The sequence below is a fragment of the Bos mutus genome, chromosome 14 (genome assembly GCF_027580195.1).
Source record: "Bos mutus isolate GX-2022 chromosome 14, NWIPB_WYAK_1.1, whole genome shotgun sequence".
NCBI classification, from domain to species: domain Eukaryota; kingdom Metazoa; phylum Chordata; class Mammalia; order Artiodactyla; family Bovidae; genus Bos; species Bos mutus.
The window spans coordinates 70,927,950-70,951,023 of NC_091630.1; the positions used below are offsets into that span (position 1 = coordinate 70,927,950).

Below are 23,074 nucleotides of genomic sequence, written 5' to 3' on the forward strand. Positions count from 1 at the left end.
TGTGTAGGTCTGTAGTGTTTATTTACTATTGAAAAAGATCTGCATAGAAGTGGACCTGGGCAGTTCAAACTTGCCTTATTAAAGGGTCAACTGTAGTGATTTTTTACCACTAGTGTATCATTTCTTCTGACCACTCCAAAGATGGCATGTTTCTTTTCAGGAAGCAATTGATACTATATTTATTCATCCTTACTGTCTAATTTGGGGAGCAAAATAGATCACTAAAATAAAAGATTTTGAAAATAGGCAGTAAAATTAACACCTTTTGCTTTCCTATGAGATATTTCTGACAGATTTAGAGTCTGTGATTTAAAGGGGGTGGTGGTGTTACATTGTTTATAGATAACAGCAAGTTTTGAACAGAAGTGAAATAAGGTTCCCAGACTTGAAGTAATTTGTTTAACAAATATTTATTATGCTGCTGTGAATCAGGTGCTGCTCTGGGTGGAGGTGGGGGGAGTGGCGGGAGGGGGCTGGTGGTGGGAAAGAGTGATTATCCAGGTGCAGGTCTCAGGTCTCCTCAGGCTCACCTGCACACAACACGTCATAGGGAGAGAGCAAAGAACAGTGTTGTTACATTAGTGTATCAGTAAAATCCGTTTTAACCAGTAGATTTCAAATATTGTACACTGATAAAACTTATTTTCTTCTCCAGAATATGACAGATACCTAGCATCTAGCAAAAGAATGGCTGCTGCTTACCTTGACCCAAACTTGAATCACACGCCGAGTTCAAGTACCAAGACTCACCTGGGAACTGGTGTGGAGCGTTCTCCTGGGGCCATGGAGCGAGTATTAAAGGTCTTTCATTATTTTGAAAGCAACAGTGAGCCAACCACTTGGGCCAGTATTATCAGGCATGGAGATGCAACCGACGTCAGGGTGAGTATGTTTTCCTGGGATACACCCTCAGTGTGTGTTTAGGTTAAATGTTAATGGCACACACCGAAAAGGCAGGGTAATAATTGTTATTCCAATATATCAGCGATGCTAGCTTTTCTCTGTAGTACTTACTGAGTTAATATGTGACTGACTAGAGTTTTAATTTATGTAAAATTTCTTAGAAAAATAACTGCATCATATATAATGCCATTGACTTGTTTTTCTTTCCTGCTTTTTAGAAAATTTTTGAAGTATGTAAGGAAACAAAACAATTAAAACAGCCTCTAATTCTGTTAAAATAAATTGTTTTCTAGAAAGTGTAATTTTGAATCTCTTTGCACGATTCCAGACAGGACAGATTCTTAAAAAACAAATGTCTCCTGTATACACACGCCTGACGAGGTTCTGGGGATGTGAAAGACCCTGCCTGGATGGCCTCCAGTCTGTTGCGGGTGGGTCCCGGGGGCCAGGCCCGCGGGGCGTCACTGCATGTGAACGTGGGAGTCGCTGGACGAGCTCCCTCCGGGCGCTGGTGAGAGTGGGTGGTGAAGAGCTGTGGGGCAGCACTGCGTAGGCAGAGGTGGCTGAGAGGAAGGAGTGATCACCAGACTCTGAAAACCAAGTTCGGAATGCAAGCTGTCAGGATGTTTATTTGATCCAGTGTTGAGGAAGCCCCTCCTCCCTGCTGCTCCTCTGCTTAGTCCATATTCATCTTTAAGGAGGACAAGCATCCAGTGAGGAGGACCATCAGATATACTCCTTCCCTTTTATTATAACGAGATTAATTTACTACTCGTTAACTTACACGCCTTAACTATTTTTAAGTACAACAAAGGAAGTGGTAGAACTTAGACTTAAGGCTATATATTACATATAAACTATATGTAATATTGTTACATCTATGGTACTGTAATACTGACTATTCAAATGGATTATTAAAAGAGTCATTCACTTAGGATTGAAATAGGTGTCACTATCTACCCATGTGCTGTACTTGAAATAGTCTCTTTTCACAAACTTTTTACGATACTTGCTGACTTTTTCTAGTTTATCTATAGCTCTGTTTCATATTTAACCTTATAAATGCAATCTCTGGAGAGGAAACCTTGTACATGTAACGTCTATGGGAAGGCTGTTAGGGCATTTTGTAGTTGTATAAATTTCAGATACAAGAGAGGAAATTCTTTAAACCATTGCATCAACCTTAATAGATTTCAGAGTATTGTGCAGGAGGGGAGCCTTTCAAAGGTTATGAATTTCCCAAGACATTTAGGAGATGTTAAGAGTTTCTTATATCAGGAGTTTCACTTTGGGAAGGCTCCGTGACAGATGTGCTGTGGTTTTAATATGCGTGCTACACATGAGAGGATTTATACCGTGGAAAGAACCAGTGATCACTGGGCACGTGTCGGCCTTCAGCCAGTGTTAGAACCTTACCAGCATCAAAACATTTGTATTGTGAAGAAAAATTTAAATCAGATAGAAACACATAAGTTATGAGAACATATTTCTCAGACTTCTGTGAAGATCAATATTAGCAAATCTATGAGGCCAAAGAGCAAGTTGTTCTACTTCACAGTAATTGATCAGTGTTTAGAATTTAGCAAGTCTTAGCAGTTGGTGATTGATTTTCAGCATGAGGCAGAGAAACCTCGATTGGCATGGATTGACCCCAGCCCTCCCCGGGAATAGCATGAAATCCACATGATACTGGATCAATGTGATGGCAGGTGGGAATTACTCATAACCCACTTTTATCTAGTGCTGTAACATCTGAAAATGCAGGATTTTCATGTAAATTAAGATGGATCTGAAGGCCAACCATTTTCTGAAAGGAGATAGCTTATCGTTATCTAGAGTTGCTTAGTAATTAGATTGAGTCTCAGACCCTGTCGTTGCACTGCCCAATGTGGAAGCTGTATGCCACTACTGAATACTTAAGTGTAGCTAGTCTGACTTGATGTTTTCTAAGTGTATTGGAAAGGACTGAAGCTGAAACTGCAATACTTTGGCCACCTGATGCGAAGAGCCGACTCAGTAGAGAAAGACCATGATGCTGGGAAAGATTGAAGGCAGGAGGAGAAGGGGGCAGCAGAGGATGAGATGGTTAGATTGCATCAGTGACTCAATGGACATGAGTTTGTACAAGTTCTGGGAGATAGTGAAGGACAGGGGAGCCTGGTGTGCTGCAGTCCATGGGGTGACAGAGAGTTGGACACAACTTAGCGACTGAACAGCAACAACAAAGTAAAAATAAACCCTAGATTTCAGAGATTTAATATGAAAAAGGAATGTAAAATATCTCATCAGTAATCTGTTAGTTTTGTTCTTGGCATACTAGGTTAAAGGAAATGTATCATTAAAATTAAATTCACTTGTACCTTTTTGCAGTTTTTTAATGTGGCCATTAGAAATTTTTAAATGGTGTACGTGGCCTGCGTTATGTCCCTGCTGGACAGCTATGCTCCGTAGAAAGTAGTTTTCTGAGAGGCTGCTTAACTCAGGAGAACCAAAACCTCTGCAGATTCCTTTTTACCAGGAAAACTCAGGATTCTTGTTATAATTCATTACAGAGGTTTTCAGTTCTTTAATTAACAAATTTTACTCCTATTACATATATGTGCTAATTACACACTAATAATATAGTGGTTGCTGACAGGATTCACAGGCCTCCCCTGTGAATAGGTGGAGTGTATAGAGCAGCCGCAGTAGGAGAACTGTGCTCATTGAAGGGCTGTGGACATCACAGGCCTGGGCCTCGTGGCCTTGACACTCCGGGCTGTCACCAGCCACGTGTGCAGCTCCTGGGTGTGAGGAGGTGGGGTCTGTGAGATGGGCACACGGGCACGCTCCGTCTCCATAACCAGCCTCGCCTGTGGCCATGTGGCGCCAACATCAGGTGCAAGTTGTAAATGCAGGCATGATTCCTAAGCAGGGGTACAGGCTCGTGTGTCCTGCCCGAGTAATCAGTAGCTCATGGTCACAAACATCACTTCTCTTGACCATAGGCTAGTGTCAGCGCCATGTTCCAGGCAGCTCTGGAGATAAGTTTGGGGTCAGTGCAGAAGAGCCAAGGTTAGCGTATGGAGAAGATCCAGATTCTACCAGAGAAGTCTCCTACTTAGGAAGAAGGGCGATGTTTACATCAGACTGTTACCAGCGATGCCAGATGCAGGGTAGCACTGAAACAGGGTCTTCAGAGGCCCTGGGGGACACACCTTGTGTCTCTGAAGTCTAAACCAGGTACATTGTCAGCCACCAACAGGTGGGATGAAGGTGTCTATAAGAGCGATAAGGACGTGGAAAGTTCATTCTGTAGGCTGTCTTTGAAAACTCAAGTAAATGACATATTGGAGCGCAAAGAGATGTGGACCCGGAAGGAAGTCCTGTAGTGAATGCCAGAGGCTGGCCCAGGCCCAACCTGCCAGCCCCTTCTGGCCTCTTAGGTCTTTGTCAGTCCTTACAGCCGTGGCCGTGGTTCCATCCTGCGCTCTGCTTAGTCCACACGGCACCCCGTTCTGGTTGGTCTCATCTTCAGTTGAAGACCTGACACTCCCACACTGTGTCTCTGCCTCTCTTCTCTGTCTTCACTTTTCTTCTCCAGAAGAGCCATCCAGTGCTTCAGATGAAGGGTTTCCCCTTCTTTTAGGTAAGTAGGCCCTGTGCAGCGTCTTTCACTGCTTTTGCTCACACCCAGCGTCCAGTATGTTAGCTTGTCCTGTCCATGTTGTCTTTATATGTACCTGGAACCCACACCTCCCAGGGCCTCCCCTGCACACCTTTCTTGGAGCCCTGCGGTCTCCTGCTCGCCTTCCCCGTTGTCCCTGCCCCGTCTATTCACAGCCCGGCCACCTGAGCCATCCTGTTCACACGAGAGCCAGAGCACATCACTCCTCCACTCGGAGCCTTCCACACTGTCCTCTCTGGAGTGAACGCCAGCCCTGCAGGAGCCCCGCCTGCTCCTCTCCCGCTGTGCCTTGCGGCCTTCTGTCCTGGCACCACCCCTTTTACTTCCTGCTTCCTGTCTTTCTCTCACGTGCCGGTCTTCAGTCTTCTCGTCAGTAATCTGCTCAAAAGTCCCAGGAGCTCCCTGTTCTTCAGGGGCCCCCAGGGACCTACGGGATTGGCTCCTTGTCACCTGTCCCGGACCTTCCAGAACACAGCACATCCTTGCTGATGCCTTGTCTTAGTTCAGTGACAGCCACTTCAGATTTGTGATCTGCACAGCTGGACAGTCACACACTTGTGTTAGTTCAGTCCCTGAGTTTGTGGCCATTTGTTATGGCAGCAACGAGGAACCGAGGGTGACTGTAGATCATGAAAACAGAAGTGCCTGCTTTGTCCTGAGGACCGTTAGGAGGGCCCCGCGTCTGCTGCTGGACCAAGGGCAGGAGATGTGCTGCCTTCTCCAGAGCAGGGCTGGATTTCTGCATCTTGTTTTGCTGAGTGATGATAGGTTCCGACCTGTACAGGTGTGGTCAGAGAATATGGTAGGAACCTGTTGGTTTCCTGAATGTGAAGAGCACCTGAAGGAGAGTGCACTGAGAACAGTGACCGCTGGACATAATAAAAGACACGTCGTCCTGATGAGTGTACTTGGCTGTTCATAGGAATGATGAGATGGGCAGTGTTGAGAATTATGCTCATGGCCTCAGATGTCTCCTCTAATAAACAGTGAAATGCTTCAGGTTATCCATGAGGAGAGAGCTGAACGCATCAGATACCCCTTTTCTCTTGTTCCCTGCCTTACCTTCTTCACAGACGGATTCTCTTGCTCCGTTGTTCATTGTCACGTCCTTCTGCTCAGCTCTTGACTTTCAAGGGTCAGGCTCACATCCTGCCATCGTTGCATCGCTGGCACCAGACCAGAGCACCTAGCTCTCTAGGTGATCACTGAATGAGTAGGGCAGGGGCACACATCATGAGTAAATGGACGCGAAGGACAGAGCTGCACGAGTGCTCTCCACCCAAGGAAGGAGAGGGTCACTTCCTTTCAGAGCACTGTCTAAATGATAAGTGGCCAAGTTGAACCAAGCAAATCCTAACAGGAACTTCCAGAAAAAACAGAATGACAGCTTCATCTCACTAGTTAGTAACCTTGGAAATTAAAATTTTAACAACAAAACACCCCCCCCACCCAACCCTGCCAATCTTGGTCCATCAAATTGATAAACTTTTTTTTTTTTTTTTTTAGTTTTTCAGTGTTCTCTTTTTCTCTCTCTCAGTATCATTTGCTATTAGGAGGAGACACTGTTTAGGTTAGATTCATAATACAATACACTTACAGAATTACAGAAAAAGTCTCCATATATGACTCAAAGGAGTGTAATTCCTTATATAAATGGAAATGATTAAAAGCCACAGGACCTAGCAAAGATGTTCACTGTTGTAAAGGAAAAAAAAAAGAAGGGAAATTTTACAGAGTCTGTTTGAAGGAAGTGGTGGTTAAATAATAACGCTGTTTGCTGATTGTGCACTACAAATTCAGCCCGCTTACGGAAGTGGTTATAGCTTCAGGTGCCACTGCCATTTTCCCTACCTTCTGCTTCCAGTTTCCAAACCTCATAAGGATGGTACTGTGTCTGCCTTCCTCAGAACCCCACATCTGCAAGAATGTTCAGACCAAGTAGCTATCAGTGAATCCTTATTAAATGAGTGAGTGACTAGAAATGCCCTGAGTTAGCCTACTGAATAAGAGTATACTGATCCTACCCTGTGATTAATCAGTTAACATACTTTCCTGAACTCCAGACCCATATAACCAAGTGCTTACTGGGCATTTCTACTTGGATATTCTAAAAAGCTGAATCCATCGAAATGTACTTGTCATTTCGCCGTCCTGTTTCCAAACCGCTTCACATGAGTTTGTGTTTCACTGAATGACATAAACATCTTATCTATCTGAGGCAGAATGCATTAATCTCCTTTTCTTTTATCCTCGTGTTGGATATCTTCTCAAGGTCACCAAATCTTGGTTATTCTACCTACAAAATATTTTTAAAGTACATTTATTTCTATCCATTTTTGTGTCTACTCCCCTTATTCAAACCACCACTTTTTCCCCTTAAAATGCTGCAATTATTTTTATTAGGTGTCCTTAACTTTATTTTTTAGCTATTTCTCCTCTCTAGAGCCAGAATGATTTTTACTGGGACGACCCAGAGGGAGGGTATGGGGAAGGAAGAGGGAGGAGGGTTCAGGATGGGGAACACAGGTATACCTGTGGCGGATTCATTTCAATATTTGGGAAAACTACTACAATATTGTAAAGTTTAAAAATAAAATTAAGAAAAAAAAAGGAAAAATAAAATAAAATGTGTACCTGGGCATTTCTCTTTCCTCTTGCTTCTCTGGCAGAATCTGTCTCTTCTCTCATTTTCACACTACACCCTTGCCTTCCTGAATTTCTTTTTTCTTTTTCTTTTTTTATCAAAGGATAATTGCTTTACAGAATTTTCCTGTTTTCTGTCAAACCTCGACATGAATCAGCCATTGGTATACATATATCCCCTCCCTTTTGAACCTCCCTCCCACCTCCCTCCCCACCCCACCCCTCTAGGTTGATACAGAGTCCCTGTTTGAGTTTCCCGAGCCATACAGCAAATTCCCATTGGCTGTCTATTTTACATATGGTAATGTAAGTTTCCATGTTACTCTTTCCATACATCTCACCCTCTCCTCCTCTCTCTCCATGTCTGTAAGTCTATTCTCTATGTCTGTATCTCCATTGCTGAGTCTCCCTGTAAATAAATTCTTCAGTACCATTTTTCTAGATTCTGTATATGTGCGTTAGAAAATGATATTTATCTTTCTCTTTCTGACTCACTTCACTCTGTATAATAGGTTCTAGGTTCATCTACCTCATCAGAACTGACTCAAATGCATTCCTTTTTATATGACCCACTTTCTAGAGTAACAGAAATAAAAACAAAAGTAAACAAGTGGGACCTGATTAAACTTAAAAGCTTTTGTCCAGCAAAGGAAACTATAAGCAAGGTGAAAAGACAACCCTCAGAATGGGAGAAAATAATAGCAAATGAAACAACTGACAAAGGATTAATTTCCAAAATGCACATATATAACTCAATGCTAGAAAACAAACAACCCAATCAAAAAGTGGGAAAAAAACCTAAACAGGCATTTCTCCAAAGAAGACATACAGATGGCTAACAAACACATGAAAAGATGCTCAACATTGCTCATTGTTAGAGACATGCAAAGCAAAACCACAATAGGTGTCACCTCACACCAGTCAGAATGGCCCTCATCAAAAAGTCTACAAGCAACAAATGCTGGAGAGGGTGTGGAGAAAAGGGAACGCTCATGCACTGTTGGTGGGAATGTAAATTAATACAGCCACTATGGAAGATGGTATGGAGATTCCTTAAAAAACTAGGAATAAAACCACCATATGACCCAGCAATCCCACTCCTAGGCATATACCTGAGGAAACCAAAATGGAAAGAGACACATGTATCCCATTGTTCATTGCAGCACTATTTATAAAAGCTAGAACATGGAAGCAACCTGGATGTCTGTTGACAGATGAATTGATAAGCATTTTAAGATCAGTGTTGGCGTAAGATGAAGCACAGTCTGTAATGTTGTCAGTTGTAGTTGGTATAGTGTTGTTGGTGTGCAGCTTGGCTGTACTTATCAAAATATCACACTGTCACTAGCTCTTGACCCCGTGCATCTGTTTCTAAGCAGCACTTGTACATGTGTGTGGCCACAGCTGGAAGGGTGCTTGTGGCAGGATTACCTGCACTTCCATCCCCATTTTGCCCCAAAACAGGGAAGCTAAAAAAGAAAATAACCCTTCCCCAGTAGTAAAATGGCTGAATTGCTGTGTTCGTGATGAGATGTGAGCACCATGCAGACACTGGCTTCTTTTATTTTCAAATTTGGGAAGAACCCTGTGAATATCTAACATGAGAATTCAGTCAGGAAAATTTATGTGTTTCCAAGGCCTGGGCTGTGATATAAATGAGTCAACAGAGGCTACAGAGTAGCTAAGTATTGTTCTGTGTATTGTAGGACTAGTTTATCATGAGCCTTTAAAGCCAGGATGAGAAATTTAATTTGGATCCCATGAGTGGCATATTAAAAGCCCTCATCCTGTCAGTGCTCCAGAGACAGTCCCTTTCCTAAAGATACGTATTCCAGAAATCATACACACATATACTGACGTATGTGAGTGTGTTGTGGATATGGTGGTGTTGGAGTATTTAGTTCTCAAGTTGTTCAGTTATCCAGACCGAATCGTTGGTTCTCAGAATTACTTACTTAGTTACTGAGTACTTACGTGCATTCAGCATCAAATATTTAAGTACTTCTATACTCACAGTCTTGGCTGCTATCCCTATGGAATGGGAAGTGACATTTCTGAGAGTCCTGGAGAATGAGAAGTAGAACCGAAATCAATATGGAAGCATAATGGAAAGCAAAAAGTGAAATAAAAGGAAATGTCTGTGTTTATTGCTCTTTTTTTTTTTAGTGGAGAGTGAAATTGCTAACTGTAGGATCAGGTTTAGGTACCAGATCCTACAGTCTGGGGACTCTGGTTACACAAGCCTAGGCTTAAAATTATTCTGGTGTCTTTTGGCAGTGTGATCAAGTGAACTGACAGAAATACTGTCTGTTCCATTAAGACTTCAAGACTAGGAACCTACTTTCCCCCCTAGTCAGCACCACATTTTTTGGATCAAATCCCTGTAATTTACACCGCTTCTCTGCAGGTGGGCTCCAGTGTGTGTGCATGAGTCAGAGACATGAGGGTAACCTGTGCGAGAGGTCACCAGGGCAGACACCCAGGGAAGGTGGGGTTCCTCCTGGGGTGTCAACGGCAAGCATGAGCGTGAGGAATGGTTTGCACCCTGCCTTAACCCCCTGCATCTGGGTGTGGAGGGATTGCCCAACCAGGAGCACAGCAACAGGACGAGAGGCGCAGGTGTGGTGCGGAGCCCTCGCAGGAGCAGGGCTGCTCTGGAGCTGTTGCCGCTGGGGGATGTAGAGTCGAGGGGCGACGGCCGGGTGACGAGAGTCTGTGTGCTCTCGGTAGTGAGCTGGCAGAGCAGCAGCAGGAGACAAAGGCACTTTTGTGGGAGCTTGAAAGAGGCGCCAGCTCCTGTCTTTTGCCCCCCAGGGATTTGGATGTTGGCAAGGAGAGGCTGCACAAGTCGCCTTTCAGAGAATTAGCAGAAAAAGATGTCCCTTCTGTAGACAGAGCTCACACCCCAGAGCACAGGTTTGCAGGCGAGCTTGGGGCTAGATCTGGGTTCTGTCCTCCCAGTTCCCCAAGTGCCCCTCAGGACGCCCTCTAGTAGTGCTCAGCCTGCACTGAATTCTCAGCGGCCCTGAATCCAGAAGCCAGAGGGATGCTTTATGCTCATCCCAGTCCCCCTTCCCTGGTGGCTCAGCTGGTACAGAATCCGCTTGCAATGCAGGAGCCCCCGGTTCGATTCCTGGATCAGGAAGATCCCCTGGAGAAGGGATAGGCTACCCACTCCAGTATTCTGGCCTGGAGAATTCCTTGGAACATATGGTCCACGGAGTCGCAAGGAGTCGGATGCGATTTTCACTTTCAGTTCCCCTGCTTGAGTTCTGTAGGCTATAGATCCAGTGAGAGTTCTTCTTCTTCTGAAGCTGTGGATGGCTCTTCAGCCGGGTCCTTTCTCTTCATCTTCCCCCCGCCAGTCCTGGGCTGCATACACAGCCTTGTGCTGGGGACTGAGGAGTCCACGAGGGCGGTCGGCAGGTGTGGGAACACGGCGCACACCCTGTCCGTGGTGTGGACTCCCTAGGTCCCTGACAATTTTGTATACAGGACATGTTATTGTTTATCTCTTCTTTGGGGTAGGGTTGGGAACAGCCTTAATTGTTTTATCAACAGCATTGTGTCACAGAAAAGAAATACTAGTGTGTGCAGAACTTTTACATTGTAAGTTATATGATAACTTCAGTTAATTGCTAATTGTTAGAAACCAGTGCTTTCTCTAGTAGACAGTACTGATTTTTCTTAATAGACATTTTCTTGTTAATATCCGCATCATTTAAGAAAACTTACTAATGGCCTAAAAGATTGAGCAGAGTGCAGTGGACTGTGATTCACACGCCCTCATGGAAGGACGGGGTGTGGTTTCCGTTGTATTCCCAAGTGGGTCTGCCCACGTGTGCTGCCCACTTACAGACGTGTACACACGACTGCCACAGCTTGGGATAAATGCCATCTTCTCTAGGGAGCGTTCTCTGATGCCCTCCTTCAGAGGTTGCCCCTCATCTCCTCTGAACTCATGGACATAACATGTTGGAAGCATTAGGTTGGGGGCTCTTGGAGATTGCTGTATATTAACCAGTAGAGAGCAGATGGTTAGCCTCAGCTTGAGGTAGCTTCTTATGTGTCATCAATGTTATCAGAAATATGACTTTAGTTATGTATTCCTAAATATGTATTTAAAAAAACAAATGATACTAAGGTTGCAGCTTGTTCTCAGCAATACTTTGGTTTGGAAAGTATAACCCTCCCCAGGTCTCATTCTTAGGAAGCCCCCAAAGGGGTGGCCCATGTGGGTGAATGAGTTGGGGTGATGCAGTGGTGGAGCTGCAGAAGTCAGTAAAGAAAGGGGCAGTGCCTCTTCTTGTGGTTTAAAAACACTTTTCTGTGTTCATAAAAATACTGTGTGTGAAAAAAGATTCCTAAGTAAAATTAAGTGATGTATTTAAATTGATGCTCTTTTTCTACCAAAGATTTCTGATAATTAACTGAAAGAAATGAACATTGCATTAATTTCTAGCATGCAGTTTTTGTTTATAACAGTCATTTCTGTGGGGGGTATGTTTTAGGGCATCATTCAGAAGATAGTGGACAGTCACAAAGTAAAGCACGTGGCCTGCTATGGATTTCGCCTGAGTCACCTGCGGTCAGAGGAGGTTCACTGGCTCCATTTGGATATGGGTGTCTCCAATGTGAGGGAGAAGTATGAACTTGCCCACCCACCAGAGGAGTGGAAGTAAGATTACAAACCTACTTTGGGGCGACTCGGACGTGGTTTGTTTTGCATATAGAAGCACACATGAGAGGATGGTTATCTGTGTTTAATTTTCTCACTGATGGTCCCTGGGACTCCCGTACACATAGAGGTGGCCGGTACTTGTTAGCCAGCGCTCCCTTCTGCACTTCTGTGTAGCCCGTCTTCGGGCACCCCTGGCATGGGCTTGCTTGAGCCGTCTCCTTGCTTTCGTTATTCTGTGACGGTCTTTTGCCCTCACCCTCCTCTTGCCAGTGCTGCTCTGTCCAGCCTCTGCTCTGAGCACTGCCCACTCTGCCTCTGTATCCAGCCTCTCAGTGTCCAGCCTCTGCTCTGAGCACTGCCCGGGTCCTAGTGCTTCTACTTCCTGTGCTGCTGGCACCCTTCTGTGCCTGGAAGTGACCACACCTGATTACCGTATTAATGTGCTGCAGAGCTCACTCTGTCATGCCCAGTGATCGCAGCTCACCTGAAAGAGTCAGTGTCTGTGTGATGTTCACATACAACATGGATGCTGGAAAGTGAAGTCATACTGACTTCAATGAAACTAAAATCATTCGAAGTGAAATAAAAGAAGTCCCTATAATTGTCCTTTCCCTGGTTCTCTCCTAATAATTTTTTTTCACTTTTCAGTAAACCATGGTGTTTGTAGGAAATTGTGTACCTAAAACACTTAACGTTTGAGGGAAGTATAAGGGAGCTCTTCCACAGGAGCCCCTGTTTTTACAGATAGTGCTACAGAAATAAAGATGATTATAGCGTAAAGAGGGCATTCAAATGTCAGTAACTTTCACTTCAAGGATCTAAATAGATAAGATGAGACATTTAAAAAGAAAAACATTTTTAGGTGAGTAAATCTTTAGTTGAATAAAAATACTATCCCAATTACAGCTTATCAGAGAAATATAATTTTCAAATTTGTCAGCTAGCTGGAATTGACCTGACAAAATAGTCTGTAAGAATATAGTTTGGTTACTTTTCAACAATGGCTGAAAAAGATTTGATCTCCATCTATTTGGTCAGTTAATTAAACAAGTGTTTAAAAACTAAGAATATCTAAAAGTTACCTGAACATATCTCTAGGTATTTTTAATTAAAACAATTCTGTTAAAAAAATAAATAAAACAATTCTGTTAATGTCCTGAATTTGTGAGACATGTCAGAGGCAGCCTTCATTATAGCAATAGCCTTAGTCCTCAGTAAATTGTTGAATGCAGATCCTGGGGTATCTAAGCTTTGTTTTCATTCTTTGAAGCCAGCTTATTTAACCTTAATAATAAGGATGTAGGCACTGTTTTATTCAGTGGAGTCTGGATCCTCATAAGTAAGGAAAATTTGACTGACCCTCCTCGAATGAGGGGTGGTGAAGATGATGACGTTGGTGTGTTGTCACCATCGAGTGGCTGTTAGGAGCCAGGCACTGTGCCAGCTGTGTGCTGTTATAATTCGTAAACTCTGTATTTCATTTACCCAAACCCGAGGAGGTAAAGACTTGTTATCCTTATTTTGTAGATGAAGACAGAGGCACAACAAAATGGATTTAAATTGCATTCACATAGTTTGTGGCACAGGTTCCATTTGGATTTAGCCATCTGACTTCACAGAGTGGGTTTTTAGAATCAGCATGCCCATCTCAATGGGAATAATGTGATCTTCAAAACTGAGAGTGTAGCTGGGCTTCTGAGATGAGTGAAGGTGCACAGGTTGTCGGTGGAGGTGCTGAAAGAAGAAGATGTGATCAGAGGTACCAGTGATACGTGTGTGATAGCTTCAGGAGGGTGAGGATTAATACAAACTGTTCTAACATATTAGTGGGAATACGAGGCTGTTAAAATAATCAAGCAGACTTGAAAAAGAACAAAACAGAAGTTCTGGAAGTCATTGGATAGATAAAGCAGCAGATTAGACATAGCTGAACAATTAGTAAACAGGAAGATGGAGCTGAGAAAACTCTCCCAAAACATAGCACAGAGATGAACAGATGGAAATTATGAAAGCAGATTTATGTAACATGAAGAATGAGAAGGTCAACCGTTTTCTAACAGGAAGTCTGAAGAAGAGAATAAAAAGAATGAGGAAGAGGAAATAATCTGAAGGGAAAATAGCTGAGAACTTTCTAGAATCAGTGAGTGACATCAGTCCTTAAATGTAGGATTAACAGAAAAATCTCAAATTGGGTAAATCTAAATGCATACTTTGACAGATTATAGCAAAATAGTGTTGTATAAAAGAAAATGAAAGGATGTCAAAAACAAGCAGAGAAAAATTAGACTTCTCACAGCATCATCGATGCCAAGAAAATGGTGGTATAATATGTTCAAAGTGGTGAGGAAATGTAACTGGCAGTCTAGATTTGTTTGCACAGTTAAATTACCTCAAGAACAGATATCAGTGAGCACTGGCTTCATGAAGGAGAACTAATGATAACAGATTTTTTTATACTGAAAAAGTAGAGCTCAGTACTGGGTGCAGGTTGGAACAGGGGTGATAGAGCAAAGCTTTGTCAGCTAAATGTGAGGGGCTGGAACGGCCCTTGGGCAAGTAGATAGTAGAGAGATGTGGGGGTCAAAAAGAAGGAAAGAAGCAGAAGCGTGGGGAAGCAAGATGGATAGAAATCACAAGTGAGATGCACAGATGCTAACGGTGAATGATTGTCAGAGGTTACTGCTGCTGCTGCTAAGTCGCTTCAGTCATGCCCGACTGTGCGACCCCATAGACAGCAGCCCACCAGGCTCCTCTGTCCATGGGATTCTCCAGGCAAGAACACTGGAGTGGGTTGCCATTTCCTCCTCCAATGCATGAAGGTGAAAAGTCAAAGTGAAGTCGCTCAGTCGTGTCCGACTCCTAGTGACCCCGTGGACTGCAGCCTACCAGGTTCCTCCATCCATGGGATTTAGAGTGGATTAAAACATAAAATCAAGCTATCTGCTGTTCACATGATGTATCCAGACAGTGACGTTCAAACATTTTTCTCTGACTTGGAGGAAACCACGTGTTTTGCCGTGAGATCTAGCACACGTGTATGCCTGTGTGTGTGTCTCAGAGCTGTTTATGTGTCCCGGACCCACACATTTCACCAAACTGTACTCAGCGCTGTTATTTACGCTGAGGTCTAAAGGCTTTCTCTGCAGTGTTCTGTTTTGTTCTACGTTAGTAAAATGAATTAATAAATGAATAGTGAAAAGAATTTTCCTGCCTTCTAATGAGCCCTGACTTTCAATTTGAAAAACTCACATAAAACTTGAGTATAAATATACCAGGCAAATAATAACCAGGAAAAAAAGATCAGTATTGTGCTGTTAACACCCTGTGAAATAAATTTTCAGGCAAAGAAGCTTATGGATATAGAGGGCAACCACGTAACAGTGAAATGCTCATTTCACCAATAATTTAATAAGTATAGAAATAGATGTAGCTCTTAAACTTATAAACTCCTCAAAATATATAAAGCAGAACCAGTCTTAAAGGAATAAGACTTACCTTTTTAATAATTAAAGGGAAGAACACAAACAGTAGTAAGTAAACAGTAGTTTTTAAGTTATGTATTTAACTGTTTTTTCTAATATAGAAATACAGGATCCTGCATGTAACTGTGTATTAAGCAACTTAAAAACATGTTTCTAAGTAATTTATGGTTCAAAGGAAAAGGCCCAGCCTCCTGACAGCCTGGCTTTGATGGGCTCTGCCCCTTCACTGTCCAGTCTGCCCTCTGCAGAACCTCCTGGCTACAGCCAGTCACTTAGTCCTGTCTAAGTACAGCCACCCCTCAGTGTCTGTGGGTTCCCTGGTTCCACAACCAGGGAACCAGGCTTCAACCAACTACAGTTCCAAAATTCTGGGTGTGAGGGTGGCGGGGGGAGGGCGGATTCCAGAGAGTTCCAAAAAGCAAAACTTGAACTTGTTGTGCCAGCAGCTGGTTACGTAGCACTTACACTGTATATTGCATTGTAAATAATCCCGATGCTCTCAGTGTGTGAGGGTTTGTGCCACGTTGTGCAGCTTTCGTGCACAGACTGTACCATTTCACACGAGCATTTCAGGCTCTCGGTGTCTGTGGGGTTCTGCAGCCAAGCCCCTGTGGATACCAAGCGTGCTTTCTTCACTCAGCCTCCTGGATACCAGACTCTCTTCTGGTGAAGGTTTTCCTCCTGCTTCATTGACCGTCACTGTCTTCTCCTGCTGACCTTGATATTTGGGGCTGCTCCACTGACCTCTTCCTAGCCTCCCTAGACCTGCCTTTGGCGTTAAATTCACACTTTACTTGGATAAACTCAGGAAACCAATGGACAGGTTACTACAATAACCCAGGAAAAAGTCAGAGAAGATGATGGACCAGGAGAGTAGTACTTGGAGGAGCGAGAAGCAGCTGTACCGAGATACATTATAAGGTTGAGCTCACAGAATTTGTGAACAAATCTTTTAAAATGTAAACATCCAAAGAAATGTGTAAACCATTCCCGCTCAGAAACTTCCAGGAGCTACCACCTCCTCCCCCAGCCCCCACTCACCTGGAGCTCACTCCAAGTTTGTGGTTACCTCTTGGTCTTTTCTCTACCTCTTGCTCCCCTACCTTCACTCGAGCAGCTGTGGTCTCTTTGAAGTTTCAGTTTTCATAGGTACTCGGGTTGGGGTCTCATTTGATGGTCTCTTCTCTGTTGCCTGCCTTCTTGTTGAACAGAATAGCTCTTATCTCATTTCTCTCTCTGCCTTTTAATTTTCCAACTTTGCACTTGCTCAACCTTGGCCACACTGGCTCTTAAACACGCCAAGCGGATTGTCCCTAGTGCCTTTGAACTCGATGGTCAACTGCTGTATATGCTGCTCTGCTGTTCCTGGCACGGCTTGGCCCTCCCCTTGTTAGGGCAGGTGCTCCACTGTCGCGTCCTCCCAGGGCCTTCTCCAGCCTTTCTGTCTGCAGAGCCCACTGCCTGCCTGGGACAGTCTTTCTCCCTCAGGGCCTCCATCATATTCACTGCTCTACTGCTGGGTTCTGGTCATGCCTGGGACAAAGTAGGCACCCGGTAAAATACAGTTTAAGTGGAAGTGAATCAATGATAATGAAATTACCAACTAGGAACCAAATAGTACTACTTAGTAACAGTCTTCTCATATTAGCTTGCTGCTTATTGGGCGTCAGACATTGTGTGAGAGGCTTGATAACCTGCCCATGGTCACACAGCTTAAATGGGTGGCAGAGTGGAAACTGGCTTCGTGCACCAGCTCTTCTCCCTGCCTGTGTTAGGTGTGTGACTACAGGAGACAGAGCATGGAGATCTCTTCTCTCAGTCCATGAGGGCGGCTGCAGCTCTGGCTTTAGTTCTGAGCAGGGTGTGAACCCTGAAACGAAAGTGCCAGGACTCATCAGAATAACGACGTTAGTTTCTACTCCTATGAGGTTTTTTAGCATAGATTTTTGTTTTTCGCACTACCTGCTATAGGATCTATTCATATTGTTAAGTAAACCTGAGATCTAAGCTTGTTTAATTGAGTCTTCAGTTCTTCAGATACCTCTGTAAGCACCTACAGCACACATTTGGTAGTAACTGTCTCAGGCAGGGTGGCCCTACAGAGTTGTCATGACATGTCATCGGGGAAGGGAAGGGCTGGTTTCATACATGGCTGTCCTCATAGGAAGAGGAACCACAGAATTAGATCCTGCCTTGAACAATACACAGAAATCCCCCTGAGGTGGATCAAGTTTTTAAAAAAGTTTAATGAAACATACAGTGAATGTGTCTTTAATGGGGCATATAGTGAATGTGTCTTTGGTCCTAGAGCAGGAAGATTTTCTTAATCCCCCAAAAACGTTCACTCTTAAAAGACGAGAATAGCAAATTTGCCCTTTATGAGATGAAAGCATTCTGTATATCAAAAGATGTATGTTTAGAAAGTGCAGAAAGGACAATTCCTCAGTGTTCCGGTGGTTTAGCTGCTTTTACTGCTGAGGGTCTGGGTTCAATCCCTGGTCGGGGAACTAAGATCCCACAAGTTATGAGGTGTGGCCAAAAGGAAAAATGCAGAAACAAGTTGCAACTCGTGTAATTGACAGAAGATGGTGTCAGGAGTTCTGCTGATAAATATAAGGATTGTAAATTCCTCAACAAATGGGCAAGAAACATGAAGGTATTTTCATAAAAGGGTAGACAGGTTTGACCTGTCATCACAGGAAGACACTGTCAGCTTCCTTAGTGCTCAGGGAGGTATGAATCTGGACCAGTAGATTCCATCTACACTGTCTGGTTAACAAAAAGTATTAATAAGTTGTCCAACAGTATTAATAGTGGGAAAGGTTAAGGATCTGATGATGATACTGAAACACCAGTCTGGGTGCCCAGCGCACTGTGAAGCCAAACAAACTGAAACGTCAAAGAGTTTGGAGCAGAGGAAGGCGCATTGAGGGCGATGCAAGGAGATGGGTGGCTCAAGCCTTTAAAACCCCAAGCTCTATGAGAGCTTTCCGCAAAGCCATTTTCTAGGAAAAGTGAGGGAGGGGCAGGGCTAGCTGCTGCAAACTGCGTGGTGTCAGATCCTTTGTTCCTGAGGTCAGGTCGTGGCCAGGTAACAATGCTCCTGTGAATCTCCACCAGATGAATGTTATTCTCTGTTCTGACAAGAAAGGGCCAGGTCCCCAGGCACAGCTTTCCCTCTCCGAGGTCCAGTTCTGGCTAAGAGGAGGTGAGCCCAGCTGGTGGCTCCCTCAGGGCCAGGCCCCCACACCTTGCCCAGCTGTCATCACTGAGGGAGCCAGGTGCCCAGGACCCAAAGGGCCTTCAGGCTCCTCCGGCCACCCAAACAGGCAGGGAGGGGCAGGTCCTGCAGACTACATGCTATGCAGGCTGCTGCTACCAGTAGGTCGCGGAGGCAGGGATGGGGGAGAGGGTCGCTGCCACCTCAAGGCCTGGGCCCGGCCAGTGGGTGTCCTTGATGAGGACTCTGGAATCCTGCAGGACACAGCCTGTGGCCTGCCCCCTGGGCCCCCTAGCTCACCATCTGGGCTGACCATTGGCTGAGCGGGACCACTAATGGTCGCTCACTGACCTTTGGTCACCTGGGCCGGGGCCACTGAAGCACTGACCGATGGCTGAGCTGGACCTCTCGAGGTCGCTCACTGACTGTTGGTCTCCTGGGCCGGGTCCCACTGAAGCACTGACCATTGGCTGAGCGGGACCCCTTGAGGTCGCTCACTGATGGTTGGTCACCTGGGCAGGGGCCCACTGAAGCACTGACCATTGGCTGAACTGGACCTCTCGAGGTCACTCACTGACCGTTGCTTGCCTGGGAAGAGGCCACGTAGTACCAACCAAAGGCTGAGTGGGACCACTAACAGTCACTAACTAACGGTTGGTCACCTGGGCAGGGGTCCCTGAAGCACGGACTGATGGCTGAGCTGGACTATAAAGGTCGCTCACTGACCGTTGGACGCCTGGAGAAGGGTCCCTGAAGCACGGACTGACTGATGGCTGAGCTGGACTATAAAGGTTGCTCACTGACCGTTGGACGCCTGGAGAGGCATCCCTGAAGCACGGACCGATGGCTGAGCGGGGCCAGTAACCGCTGCCTGAGAGCGGGTGCAGAGTAGCATCAGGCACCACAGCTGTGTGCTCAGGGCTGCGTGTGGCTGCGCTCTTTCCAATTCAGGATCTTGCCTGCAGCTTAGCCTCCGCATGACATGGCCTCGGTCCTGCTGTTCCACTTCAGGTTCTGTCCTTGAGAGACTTGCGTTTCTATACTAGGCTGGAGACCCGAGGACGTTCATGGAATAGCCAGTGACAGAATATTCACAGTGGAGTGTTGCGCTAGTCAGAACGAGGAAAGCATCGCGACCTGGAACTCTGGACGAAACTTAGCCAGGTGACGGTGTGTGACAGAAGGCGGTCCCGGGGCAGCGTTGTGGGTGCAACTAAATACTGTTGAATTGCACACTTTAAAGTGGCTGCTTTGGGGGAAGTTAGGGATGCCATGTGGCTTGTGAGAGCTTATTTCCCCGACCAGGGATTGAACCTGGACCCTGGCAGTGAAAGGCCCGAGTCCTAACCACTGGGCCACCAGGGAATTCCCTGAAATGGTTGCTTTTTATGTGAATTTTACTTCAGTTAAAAAAACAAAAAGTAAGCCCCAGAGGATGACATACAGCATCATACACAAGTAAAAAGCAAAATAAACATAAAAGAATGTTGTTGGGAAAACATGAGGTGGGTGAGACAATATGGGGCATGTCGATACAGGGTCAGGAGGAGATGGTCAGTCCAGGGCTTCTGCGGGGACCGCGCCAGCCTCCAGCCTCGTGAGGGCCCTCAGGAGCCTGTGTGGAGCCTGGGTCTGTGGCAGAGCCCACAGCCCCTGTGCTGCACGCAGCCTGCTTCCTTCACAGTCTGCTCGCCTGTGCCCAGGGTCCTGGGAGATGCCGGCTGAGTGGGTGGTGGTTGCCAGGCTCTGGAGTCAGCCAGAGAAGTTCGAATACAATGCCCTTCCTAGTTTGTCGTGTAGCCAAAAGTGCCATGCAGTTTTGAGAGCTTTACCCCAAACAGATTTAAACTTTAAAGTTTCGTACCTAGATAATGGAATTCTAGCTAGCTAAATTTTGGTGTTCTGAAAGCACTTACACCGAGTGGTCGGACTTCTGAGCAGGTTAATCAGATATAAAGGGCCTGGTCCTTTTGGTGTGGGATTCAGGGCTTTGAGAGCCAGGCCTGAGAGGAGGCTCTGTTGGCTTTTGAGAGAGAACTGTGGGGCTTCTGCAGAGTGAGTGAAAAAGAAAGTCCTTTTCTTTGTTATCAGATGTGGTTCACATTCTCCTGTTCACGGCCGATGAACAGCTCCTCGATCTGCAGACATGATTCTTTTTTCAGACCTTTTGCAGGAGGAGGAAAAAAAGTCTTTTATTTAGATGAAAGGTATCTTTTTTTCATAGATGACAAAAGAAAATGACTAATGATAGCTGAGGAAGTTTTAGATTGTATTTTGATAGTTTCCTGTTTTATCTTGAAATGACATTATCTGTGCATATACCTTAATTTGAAAGGCTAGTCTTTCATTATGACACTGAACTCAACAAGAGTTCTTTAGAATATTTAAATCAGTAAGACAGTAAATAGAGGAACATTCTGACAAGTTTGGAAGTGACATCTTTTAAAAAAACAGGATGGACTTCCAAATTTGCTGATTGATTAATTAAACGTTTACTGGATACTTCTGCACCAAAGCACAAAAATGAACAGATTTCTGGCTGGTCTGTGGCTACAAAAAGCTGATGTTCGTTGACCAGGCTGGTTTAAAACTGGCTCTGGTGGGTATTTTGTTAACACATCTACAGGACAGTCTGTCTTAAAGTTTGTGAGAATTTATTTATATTCTCAACGTGTTATCAAAAAGTTGCAAAAACAGTACACAGAAATCCTGTGTACCCTTCAGCCCTCCTCCCCTAAATGTTAAAACCTTAGTTAAGTACAGTTCAGTTATTGAAACCAGGACCTTAACATTGCTGCCGTAGTACTAACTGACCCACAGACGTCACAGGGTCCAGGGTGCCCGTCTTCCAGCCTGGGATCCCATCAGAGCATCGTGCACCTGCGTGTCCCGTCGCCTTGGCTCTTCTCCCATCTGCGGCAGGTCCTCAGGCTGCCTCTGTCTGTCGTGACCTTGGCCCTTTTGAAGTGCATTGGCTGGTGGTTGTGCTGTGTTCTTCAGTTTGGGTTTGTTCCCATGATTATATTGAGCTTAAGCATTTGGGGAAGAGCACCACAGTCAAGCTGTTGTTTTCACTTAGCATTTTATCAGTGAGTCTTTGATGATGATAAGATTCATTTTACTGGTGGCTTTAACTTGGATCATTTGATTTAAGGTGGTGGCCAGGTTTCTCTGCTAGAAGGTTGTTTTCCCCCCTCTTTGTAATTAAGTAATATCTTCTGAGGAAATACAGAGACTCTGCAGTTTCTCATTGTATTTTCGCCCACTCAACATCATTGATTCTTTTTTGCAGTATTATTAGTGTAATTTTTGCCAAATGGTGAATTTCTATTTCTATCCTCCCTTCTAGGCTTTTAAAATTGAAAGTTTGTGTAAGAAGAGCTGTCCACACCCCACTGTTTCCAAGGGTCATCTGTGTAGTTTCCTGAAATTGTACTTTTGTTTATTTCACTACACACAGTCTGACTAGCTGAGCCTTCTCAGTATTAGGGTTATCTGAATATTCATCCGACTCAACTTTCAAAAACATTTCCTACTCTTCCCCATCATTAGTTCATTAGTGAACTAATGGGTATCTTGGGGAACTTGTGGGTATCTTGGTGCTCACAGTTGGAGATAAGACTGAAGAAGTTAGGTGTTGGCAGCGTCAATGGTAATGTATTAACTTAGGCGACAGAGGATGAGATGGTTGGATGGCGTCACCGAGTCAATGAACTTGAGTTTGAGCAAACTACGGGAGGTAGTGAAGGACAGGGAAGCCTGGTGAGCTACAGTTCATGGGGCCGCAAAGGATCAGACACGATTTCAGTGACTGAACAATAACAATTACTTAGAAGCAGAAGCCAAAGGATAGTCTTATCTGGGGCATGTTGTAGTTAGCCGCTGTTCAGAAATCATGGAGTGGCCTAGAGCAGGGACGTGGAAATGTTTATCAGGACACAGGCAGGCTCTTAGAATAGTAGTGGAAGTTTCACTATGAGGAAAATGGAGAGTTTCCTGGAGGAGAAAGGAGAGAGGATGCCGGCGTGGCTGGGCCGGGACGCAGTGGGCGCCAGGTATGGGGTTTAAGGACTGGGGTGAGGTGACTGGACTGGAATTGAACTCAGACTTGAGCGGAGTTCCAGTAGGGCTGTGAGGGAGGAAATGCTAGATTGTAGTGGGTTGAAGCAGGGAACACGAAACCCCATCACAATCTAGAGACCTTGCCCAACCCCACAAGCAAGACCCAACCCACGTACACTCCTCTGTGTTCTAAGCATAGGTGTCTTCTCTTAGGTTCACGCTGCCTCTGGGCCTTCAGGCGTGTTTCTGCTGAAGTGGAATCCCAGGGCTGCCTGTTAACAGCTGTGGGACCTTGACTATTACCGGATGTCCTCAAAGTCTGTTCTCCCCCATCTAGGAAGATGGGGTGAACTGGACACCTGGTCACTATTACTGGTCCCTTCCCGGCCTCCTTGTGGCCCTGTTGTCTGCTCTTC

The 23,074-nt window shown here is 44.9% G+C and overlaps 1 protein-coding gene across 1 annotated transcript in view; it reads left to right on the forward strand.

The window, feature by feature from the left end:
• The window catches only part of PTK2 (protein tyrosine kinase 2), a 192,929-nt gene that overhangs the window by 62,131 nt on the left and 107,724 nt on the right, over window positions 1-23,074 (forward strand). Inside the window, 2 exon segments of the mRNA XM_070382716.1 lie at window positions 656-882; window positions 11,725-11,891. Coding sequence (XP_070238817.1) covers window positions 688-882; window positions 11,725-11,891 — 362 coding nt within the window. The 5' untranslated portion in view covers window positions 656-687.